Consider the following 12038-nt stretch of genomic DNA (forward strand, 5'->3'; position numbering starts at 1 on the left):
TGAGTCGAATCAGCAGTTTGGAGCGTTATGAATCAGTGAGTCGAATCAGCAGTTTGGAGCGTTATGAATCATTGAGTCGAATCAGCAGTTTGGAGCATTATGAATCATTGAGTCGAATCAGCAGTTTGGAGCGTTATGAATCAGTGAGTCGATTCAGCAGTTTGGAGCGTTATGAATCATTGAGTCGAATCAGCAGTTTGGAGCGTTATGAATCAGTGAGTCGATTCAGCAGTTTGGAGCGTTATGAATCATTGAGTCGAATCAGCAGTTTGGCGGTTTGACAGGCGATCCGAATCATGAATCGACTCACTGATTCATAACGCTTCGAAGCTTCATGAGGCCGTGTTTTGAAATCGTCATCACTATATAAGTCGTTATTTAGGGTTTTTTTGCGCACAAAAACTATTCTCGTCTTCATAAAGTTATTGTAGAGCCGCTGTAGTGAGATGGACTTTGTAACTTTAGTCTTTAGTGTCTTTTAAGGGTCTTGAGAGTGTAAAGTTGAGCCAATGGAGGCCTTTCAGAGCATCAGATTTACACTAAAATATCTTCATTTGTGTCTGAAGATGAACGGAGGTCTGACGGGTGTCCAACCACATGAGGCTCAGTCATTAATGACACAATTTACATTTTTGGGTGAACTAACCCTTTAAGCGATTCCCTGGCGATTGATGACGCCTCACCGGAGGGCATAGAGAACCGTTCCGTTGGGAAAGATCCGGATCAGCCGGTTCTCCACCGTGATGTCGTGGAGGAAGGACTTCTTGGAGTCCACTATGAAGGTGTCCGGAACCCACAGCAGCTCCACCAGCCGCCCGTCCAGACTCAAGCTCTTGTTGCCCTCGAACACGAGCCTCTCGTCAGTCCAGCGCTGCCGGAGGAAGATGGTGGCGGTGTAGTCCTGAACACACACACAACACACACACAACCCATGAAGAGCTCAGCAAACACCAACACACACTCAACACACACTCAACACACACTCAACACACACACAACCCATGAAGAGCTCAGCAAACACCAACACACACTCAACACACAATCAACACACACTCAACACACACTCAACACACACTCAACCCATGAAGAGCTCAGCAAACACCAACACACACTCAACACACAATCAACACACACTCAACACACACTCAACCCATGAAGAGCTCAGCAAACACCAACACACACACTCAACACACACACAACCCATGAAGAGCTCAGCAAACACCAACACACACACTCAACACACAATCAACACACACTCAACACACACTCAACCCATGAAGAGCTCAGCAAACACCAACACACACACTCAACACACACTCAACACACACTCAACACACACTCAACACACACTCAACACACACTCAACCCATGAAGAGCTCAGCAAACACCAACACACACACTCAACACACACTCAACACACACAATCAACACACACTCAACACACACTCAACCCATGAAGAGCTCAGCAAACACCAACACACACTCAACACACACTCAACACACACAATCAACACACACTCAACACACACTCAACCCATGAAGAGCTCAGCAAACACCAACACACACACTCAACACACACACAACCCATGAAGAGCTCAGCAAACACCAACACACACACTCAACACACAATCAACACACACTCAACACACACTCAACCCATGAAGAGCTCAGCAAACACCAACACACACACTCAACACACACTCAACACACAATCAACACACACTCAACCCATGAAGAGCTCAGCAAACACCAACACACACTCAACACACACTCAACACACAATCAACACACAATCAACACACAATCAACACACACTCAACCCATGAAGAGCTCAGCAAACACCAACACACACTCAACACACAATCAACACACAATCAACACACAATCAACACACAATCAACACACAATCAACCCATGAAGAGCTCAGCAAACACCAACACACACTCAACACACAATCAACACACAATCAACACACAATCAACACACAATCAACACACACTCAACCCATGAAGAGCTCAGCAAACACCAACACACACTCAACACACAATCAACACACAATCAACCCATGAAGAGCTCAGCAAACACCAACACACACTCAACACACAATCAACACACAATCAACACACAATCAACACACAATCAACACACACTCAACCCATGAAGAGCTCAGCAAACACCAACACACTCAACACACAATCAACACACAATCAACACACAATCAACACACAATCAACCCATGAAGAGCTCAGCAAACACCAACACACACTCAACACACAATCAACACACAATCAACACACAATCAACACACAATCAACACACAATCAACACACACTCAACCCATGAAGAGCTCAGCAAACACCAACACACACTCAACACACAATCAACACACAATCAACACACAATCAACACACAATCAACACACAATCAACCCATGAAGAGCTCAGCAAACACCAACACACACTCAACACACAATCAACACACAATCAACACACAATCAACACACAATCAACACACAATCAACACACACTCAACCCATGAAGAGCTCAGCAAACACCAACACACTCAACACACAATCAACACACAATCAACACACAATCAACACACAATCAACACACAATCAACACACACACAACCCATGAAGAGCTCAGCAAACACCAACACACACACTCAACACACAATCAACACACACACAACCCATGAAGAGCTCAGCAAACACCAACACACACACTCAACACACAATCAACACACACACAACCCATGAAGAGCTCAGCAAACACCAACACACACTCAACACACAATCAACACACACTCAACCCAAGAAGAGCTCAGCAAACACCAACACACACACTCAACACACACACAACCCATGAAGAGCTCAGCAAACACCAACACACACACTCAACACACAATCAACACACACACAACCCATGAAGAGCTCAGCAAACACCAACACACACTCAACACACAATCAACACACACTCAACCCAAGAAGAGCTCAGCAAACACCAACACACACACTCAACACACACTCAACACACACTCAACCCATGAAGAGCTCAGCAAACACCAACACACACACTCAACACACAATCAACACACACTCAACCCATGAAGAGCTCAGCAAACACCAACACACACACTCAACACACACTCAACACACACTCAACCCATGAAGAGCTCAGCAAACACCAACACACACACTCAACACACAATCAGAAACTGTGTGGGGTGAGACAGTTTCATACGTGAGGGGAAGAATTTAGAAACACCTTAACTTTGAGTACAAGCTTTAATAAAAATAATAAATGTTGAATTATTATTAATTTCATTATTACTATGTAAATAATAATACTCACAATAATAAATAAAATTGATAATAATAATAAATAAATATTATTATTTATGTCATTAAACAATTAAAACCATCTATAATAATAATATTCAAACATTATATATATTTATTAGTCTGTATAATAACATATTTCATAATAACAACAATAATAATGTTTAACTATCATTTTTAATTATTATGTTCAATAAAACAATTTTTTTAAATAATTATTTATTTTTCATTATTGTTGTAATTTTAAAAAATCCATAATGTTGATTATTATTTATATTATTATTAAACAAATAATACTACTAATAATAAATCATTTTTAAATATGATTATTTAAGCGATTAAATAATTAGAAACAATAATAATAATCATTTGTAATCATTATTAGTAGCATTATATCTATATTCAATAAAACAAACAATAATTATAAATATGTTTAATAATTATTTATTTTTCATTGTGATGTAAAACAATTAAATATCAATAATAATACATGTTGAATTATTATTATTTATAATATTATACAAATAATACATATTTTTTTCTATTTTTTATTTATTTATAACTGATGTCATTACAAATAAATATATATAATTATAAATAATTTGTAAATATGATTGATTATTATTAGTAGCATTAATCTTATGTATTTTTTATCAATAATAATATTAGTAATAATAATAATAAATGTTTACATATTTTAAATTCTAAGTATTATATTGAATAAAAAAATAATATTTGTCATTCATTATTGTTGTAACATATTAAAAATAATGATTATAATAATTTATTTTCCATTATTCATTACTAGTAATATAATTGTTGTTATTTTTTAAATGACTGTTGTTAATAACAATAATATTTTTCATAAATAAAAAAAATTAAATAAATAAAGGAGCACTTGAGAATGTGTGAGTAATCAGGGGTGTGTGATGAAGGCTGTGAGGCTGAGCTCTCACCATGTTGATCTCTGAAATGGTGTCAATACTGGCGATGTCCAGACTCATGCCCACAGTGACCGGACCATCTACACAACAGAGAGAACACATGTCAAGAACACACACTCACTACATTTACATGGACAGCAGTCATCTACTTATTAGCGCTGGGACACAAACTTCACAACTCGATTCGATTTCGATTAACAAGCTTTCGATTTTCAAAACTAATGTTAGACGTACCTGAAAAGCATATCTAGCCGCACCATATTGTTGATCTTATTTATTTGTGGTTATCATTTTTACGTGAATACTTTTATACTTTGATTTGAATATATGTTATATTATTTATTTTAATAGTTCAAAACAACAAATGTTACAATTTCAATTGAATTGTTGAAAGGTGTATTTTTAATAAATGCAACACATTCCCAAAGTCATGTGAAATAATCGTGTTACATAATCATGATTTCAATATTGACCAAAATAATTGTGACACACACACACACACACACACACACACACACACACACACACACACACACACACACACACACACACACACACACACACACACACACACACACACACACACACGCATCACAGGAGACATTCTGCATTTTTACATTTTCAAAAAACATCACTTAGTCTGATTTATAAGATGCTTTCCTCATGGGGACCTAAAAATGTCCCACAAGGACGAGGATTTTGGATATTGGATACACACACACACACACACACACACACACACACACACACACACACACACACACACACACACACACACACACACACACACTCACTCATCTGAACTGAAGCAGCAAACATTCAGTGTAAGAGTGAACACATGACATAACATTATTAATATTTGAATCACAGCTTATAGTGTTTTGACATCCACAACCCAAGTGCCTTTTACCTCAAACTTGCGACTAGTTAACTTTCTAAAGTAGCGATCGCTTCTCGGGTCGACATTCACACACTGACAACATTATATTCATTATATTAAGGTGTTCACGAGATACCAACCTTTCGCCAACTTGCTTTCAACGTCGAACACTCGTTCTCATGGAGACGCGGTGTGTGTGTGTGTGAGAGAGAGAGACGCAGGGAAAGGAAATGCAGCTGGACGTTATTTACTCTATGAAAGAAATTGACAAAGACGAAAACGTTTCGGTAACGTCTGTAACCTTAGTTCCCTGAGTAGGGAACGAGACGCTGCGTCAGCGCTTTGGGAACGCCCCTGCGTGATTGCGTCGTGAAGCACGTATGTCATCAGTCCAATAGAGTGTGTGTGTGTGTGTGTGAGTGGACTGGTAATCCCTACGTTATGGGGACAAAATGTCCCCACAAAGATGGCAATATCCGAAATCCTCGTCCTTGTGGGGACATTTTTTGGTCCCCATGAGGAAAACATCTTATAAATCAGACTAAGTGATGTTTTTTGAAAATGTAAAAATGCAGAATGTCTCCTGTGATGGGTGTGTGTGTGTGTGTGTGTGTGTGTGTGATGGGTAGGTTTAGGGGCAGGGGCAGTGTGTGTGTGTGTGTGTGTGTGTGTGTGTGTGATGGGTAGGTTTAGGGGCAGGGGCAGTGTGTGTGTGTGTGTGTGTGTGTGATGGGTAGGTTTAGGGGCAGGGGCAGTGTGTGTGTGTGTGTGTGTGTGTGTGTGTGTGATGGGTAGGTTTAGGGGCAGGGGCAGTGTGTGTGTGTGTGTGTGTGTGTGTGTGATGGGTAGGTTTAGGGGAAGGGGCAGTGTGTGTGTGTGTGTGTGTGTGTGTGTGATGGGTAGGTTTAGGGGCAGGGGCAGTGTGTGTGTGTGTGTGTGTGTGTGTGTTTGTGATGGGTAAGTTTAGGGGCAGGGGCAGTGTGTGTGTGTGTGTGTGTGTGTGTGTGTGTGTGTGTGTGAGTGTGATGGGTAGGTTTAGGGGCAGGGGCAGTGTGTGTGTGTGTGTGTGTGTGTGTGTGTGTGTGTGTGTGTGTGTGTGTGTGTGTGTGTGTGTGTGTGTGTGTGTGTGTGTGAGTGTGATGGGTAGGTTTAGAGGCAGGGGCAGTGTGTGTGTGTGTGTGTGTGTGTGTGTGTGTGTGTGTGTGTGTGTGTGTGTGTGTGTGTGTGTGTGTGTGTGTGAGTGTGATGGGTAGGTTTAGGGGCAGGGGCAGTGTGTGTGTGTGTGTGTGTGTGTGTGTGTGTGTGTGTGTGTGTGTGTGTGATGGGTAGGTTTAGGGGCAGGGGCAGTGTGTGTGTGTGTGTGTGTGTGTGTGAGTGAGTGTGATGGGTAGGTTTAGGGGCAGGGGCAGTGTGTGTGTGTGTGTGTGTGTGTGTGTGTGTGTGTGTGTGTGTGTGTGTGTGTGTGTGTGTGTGTGTGTGTGTGTGTGTGTGTGTGTGTGTGTGTGTGATGGGTAGGTTTAGGGGCAGTGTAGGGGGATAGAATATACAGTTTACACAGTATAAAAACCATTACGCCTATGGAAAGTCCCCATAAAACATGAAAACCCAACATGTGTGTTTGTGTGTGTGTGTGTGTGTGTGTGTGTGTGTGTGTGTGTGTGTGTGTGTGTGTGTGTGTGTGTGTATGTGTATGTGTCAAATGAGTAGGCTATTGTATAGGGGACATTTAGTATAGGGTGTGTAAATTCTACAGCTGTGGTATTTGTATAGGTTTAGCTCAAGGTTTAGGTTTAGCTGTATATTTGTATTTTAGCTCAAACATGTGTTGAACATGCGGTTCATGTGTGTGTTCTTTAGTCTTTAGGTGTTTTACTGGCACACGTCACACACACACATTTTGCACTGCGGAGTGTTGACACGGTTTTCATATCTGTGCCCATATGTACATTTTATGTACTGGTTTTATTTTTGAATTCATATTTTCTAAAATTGTTTGAGTTTTTATTACACAATACTTTTTCTGACCTTTTTGAATCTTGCCCCTGACAAATAACCCAAATTACAAAAAAGACTAAAACTAATCAAAACTAAACTAAACTAGCAAACCCACTTTAAAAACTAATTAAAACTGAACTAAATTTGAAAACAAAAAGTCAAAACTGATGAAAAATGCAAAACTATAATAACCTTGGCGCTTACACAGACACACACGGCATAGTTTTAGAGATATTTGAAATGGAGCATGACCACACTTGTATCATATTTTGTACAGAAGTGTTGGTTATGCCACTATCCGGAATGACCTTTTTATGTTGGGTATGGAGTGTGTCTAGTAAGGGGTTAAAGAGTGTTAGTTAATGTGTGTTGTTGTACATGCACAACGAGACTCGTCCGTAGTGATTTCCAAGTGTCTTTCTTTCCCTCTGATTGATGACGCTGTGGCTTAATCACGTGTAGAGTTCACATGTGAGTGTGTAATATAATGGAGCATCAATCAATCTGTGTGAGCGAGCAAAGCACCTACGAATACACACGCATTAAACATTCATTATGTCCTCACTGTCAAAGAAAGGCCGGAGGTATTTGTTGTATCCTTTCATCAGCTTCTGGATGGTCGGAGGAAGAATCTCTCCATCTTTCGCCTCAGCGCTGAGCAGAGAGTTTTCCGAAAACCTGTGGGAGAAACACAGAGGAGTGTGAATGAGGAGATTTACACACTCATTATATAAGGGCAGATGAACGATTTGGTTTCGGCAGCACACACTGATAAGAGTGATCCCAGAACAACCTTAAGAGAGAGAGAGAGAGAGAGAGAGGGCAAAAATAAGCTCATATTCATAATTGGATTACTTTGATCCGCTAGTGCGGAAGACGTACCATCACCTCTCGGGTTTCATCACGTTTCGTGCGGAACGGCAAAATATATCAGTGCACGTTCAGCAGAAACTAAAGCGCATTTATGAAGCCATGCAAGACGTGTGTGTGTGTGTGTGTGTGTGTGTGTGTGTGTGTGTGTGTGTGTGTGTGTGTGTGTGTGTGTGTGTGTGTGTGTGTGTGTGTGAGACATGTACAGTAAATACACTACAGATGAGCACACTAGACCAACAGAAAAACTGACAGTAAAAAATAATGATCTACAGAAAAACTAGTCATCAGTTTCATGCACATTACATAATCAGAGAAAATCTCCAAAAGTCAATGCTTCAATAGACTTGGGTTGCACAATTTGGGGGGAAAATCTGAATTGAAAATGCGATTAAAAACAATTTAGGTTTGCTGTGCTTGTTTTTAGTGCTGCATAATTGTACGCCCTATGTTTAGGACAACATCTGTATGCAAGTTAGTAGTGAAAGGCCAGATTGTCTGGTGGAGGACAAATGACACTTTTCGCAGACGACGTCCCACTCAGTGAGAATGGCCTTAATCTACACGTCTTTCCCTTCACCTGAATCTCCCCATCCTACTTCCCTTCATGCTGAGAGATCACCCAAATATACCCCAAAATCTACACTCACCTACAGGATTATTAGGAACACACACTAATGCTGTGTTTGACCCCCTTTCTCCTTCAGAACTGCCTTAATTCTACGTGGCATTGATTCAACAAGCTGCTGAAAGCATTCTTTAGAAATGTTGGCCATATTGATAGGAGAGCATCTGCAGTTGATGGAGATTTGTGGGATGCACATCCAGGGCACGAAGCTCCCGTTCCACCACATCCCAAAGATGCTCTATTGGGTTGAGATCTGGAGACTGTGGGGCCATTTTAGTCCAGTGAACTCATTGTCATGTTCAAGAAACCAGTTTGAAATGATTGGAGCTTTGTGACGGTGCATTATCCTGCTGGAAGTAGCCATCAGAGGATGGGGACATGGTGCTCATAAAGGGATGGACATGGTCAGAAACAATGCTCAGGTAGGCCGTGGCATTTAAACCATGCCCAATTGGCACTAAGGGGCATAAAGTGTGCCGAGAAAACATCCCCCACACCATTACACCACCACCACCAGCCTGCACAGTGGGAACAAGGCATGATGGATCCATGTTCTCATTCTGTTTACGCCAAATTCTGACTCTACCATCTGAAATCGAGACTCATCAGACCAGGCAACATTTTTCCAGTCTTCAACTGTCCAATTTTGGTGAGCTGGTGCAAATTGTCGCCTCTTTTTCCTATTTGTAGTGGAGATGAGTGGTACCCGGTGGGGTCTTCTGCTGTTGTAGCCCATCCGCCTCAAGGTTGTGTGTGTTGTGGCTTCACAAATGCTTTGCTGCAGACCTCGGTTGTAACGAGTGGTTATTTCAGTCAAAGTTGCTCTTCTATCAGCTTGAATCAGTCGGCCCATGACCTCTGACCTCGAGCATCAACAAGGCATTTTCTCCCACAGGACTGCCGCATACTGGATGCTTTTCCCCTTTCACACCATTCTTTGTAAACCCTAGAAATGGTTGTGTGTGAAAATCCCAGTAACTGAGCAGATTGTGAAATACTCAGACCGGCACCAACAACCATGCCACGCTCAAAATTGCTTAAATCCCCTTTCTTTCCCATTCCGACATTCAGTGTGGAGTTCAGGAGATTGTCTTGACCAGGACCACACCCATAAATGCATTGAAGACACTGCCATGTGATTGGTTGATTAGATAATTGCATTAATGAGAAACTGAACAGGTGTTCCTAATAATCCTTTAGGTGAGTGCATATGATTTAAATGTCAATTCTCACTATACGGTATTATGTGTGTTTGATATCGTTTGAAATGTCTCAGTGCGACAGAATCTCGTCCCCACAGAAGTACACAAGAAGGTAATAAGAGTTTTTAGAGCTTAGAGATATTTTGCACATTATGATGGGTGTGGCTTTTGGAGCCATTTGGTCTCTTCTTCCAATCCAGGCAAATGGGAGAGCGATTCAATTTAAATTCCCTTTGTTATCATGTTTCCATTTGAAAGAGGTTTTGGTCTGGTTTGACCTAAAGCGGTGTAGCAGAAAGATCGGGCTGGACACTAAAGAGGTTGGCCCCAGAGCCGGCTCTCCCTATAAGCGAACCAAGCGGCTGCTTAGAGCCCCGCCGCCACTAGGGGGCCCCCTAACTACAGATTGCACTCGCCAGCGTCGCCGTAGTTTATCACGCAAGACGCTCAATTCGCGTCATTCGCACAGCGCGAAAAGCGCCTTCCGCGCCACGGGACCTCCAGACACGCGTCAACGCGCCTTTCCATTGACTTAACATTGAAATCAAATCACTCGCGCCAGACACTCTATTTGCGTTTGGTGTGAACGCAGCATAACGTTAGCTGTCCGTCGATTATGCTGAATCAACATTGCTTGCGCTATGGTCCAGCCGTCGGCCCCAGCTCTGGGCTGCAGACCGCGGAGAGACAGACCCACCTCCTATGAATGTATTTTCTTTTTAACAGTTAACGTTACATGACCTACACTAGTTCTGGGAAAGAAAAAAACGAAAAATCTTTGTCTCAATAGACGATTATTTCAATAAAAAATAGTTTAATTATTGAACATTCGAGAGAAAGAAAGTAAAAAGGAAGAGAAAGAGCAATCATTTGACAGTCAAAATCAAAATGAAGTTTAAAATAAAGCGGTTAAATACAAGCTTTTTCTTATGGTCTTAATTGAATAGGCAATTAAAGATTATTAATAAATATTAACCTATATACTATTATGAAATAATATAATAAATTTTATATATTGTTAAGCTAAATCGCCCAGACCATTTAAAGCTAAAGAAAACACAGTGTCCTCTCTGAAACATTATTGAATGATGATCGATACAAGACACCTAAAAGCAAAATGGATTTGTGGTAAATTTTAGTAAAGAACACTGTAAAAAAAAGCAGGTCCCCAATTGAACATTTTCTAGTGAGCGATCATATCTAAATTTTTCAGTTGGCCAAATTGAATTAATGTGAATTGATGCAATTTAATTCAATTAAAATTCAAGAAATTAAATTTGGTCAACTCAAAATTTTAGATGTGATCACTTTCAATTGGGCACCTGATTCACCTGATTTTTTTTTTTTTACAGTGAATGTATTACTGTATGTAATCATAAAAGGTAAAAAATATCTCACTCCATGCTGTGAAGGTTTCAAATATGAACAGTATGTAAGAGTTAATCAACCAATAATTAAATAATATAATTTAACATTGGATTTCTTTTAATTTACCCTTAACATAATTGTAAAAAACTAAATGTCACTTTCTCAGGAGGAGCCATTCTTAAATATTTTAGTGGTCGTGGAGAAACATTTCATGAGGCTGACACCAGAGATGACACAAGTAAATATTTCCCACTGCCTTTCTTTTGAATAGTTTTGTGCGCAACTTCAACATAGCTAATTTTCCTCTTGCCAATAAAAAATGTAGTTTTATAATCATAATTCACTATGTTGTCTAATTGTACTTTAATATTAATTTAAAATTAATGTGTTTTATCTACTCTGCATACTGTATTTATTATTAATTATATTATAATCTCAACAGCTGGAGGAGGTGACGCTACTGCTGCTTCAGTAGAGCATAGCGAGCCGCATACCACTATGGCTAATGTTGTAAGTTAGCTATATATTGTTAATGCTAAATTATTCATATTTATTTGTTTACAACAAATTGACCTTAAATTTGCAAATCTGTAATCTTTACTTTTACTGTTTCAGTGAGTGTACTTAAGCAGTAAAATAATTGTAGGCAATCATGTTAAAAGATATACAGATGAAATGTGTAAGTGTTAGATTGTGTACAGTTGCTGGTTTGCGGTGCAATACTCCATTATTCACTGCAAGGCAGGGCCCCAAAATTATCCTGCTTAGGGCCCCCAGATTTACAGAGCCGGCCCTGATTGGCCCATAA

The 12038-nt window shown here is 40.2% G+C and overlaps 1 protein-coding gene across 1 annotated transcript in view; it reads right to left on the bottom strand.

The window, feature by feature from the left end:
- Nucleotides 1-12038, bottom strand: part of LOC307142423 (gamma-aminobutyric acid receptor subunit pi) — a gene marked incomplete at its 3' end in the record, with an annotated part of 122453 nt that overhangs the window by 30156 nt on the left and 80259 nt on the right. Inside the window, exons 3-5 of the mRNA XM_079843278.1 lie at nucleotides 7728-7840; nucleotides 4300-4367; nucleotides 684-901 (exon numbers count right to left, since the gene is read on the bottom strand). Coding sequence (XP_079699404.1) covers nucleotides 684-901; nucleotides 4300-4367; nucleotides 7728-7840 — 399 coding nt within the window. The remainder of the gene's footprint in view (nucleotides 1-683; nucleotides 902-4299; nucleotides 4368-7727; nucleotides 7841-12038) is intronic.

The sequence above is a fragment of the Gobio gobio genome (genome assembly GCF_949357685.1).
Source record: "Gobio gobio genome assembly, chromosome: 18".
Lineage (NCBI taxonomy): Eukaryota > Metazoa > Chordata > Actinopteri > Cypriniformes > Gobionidae > Gobio > Gobio gobio.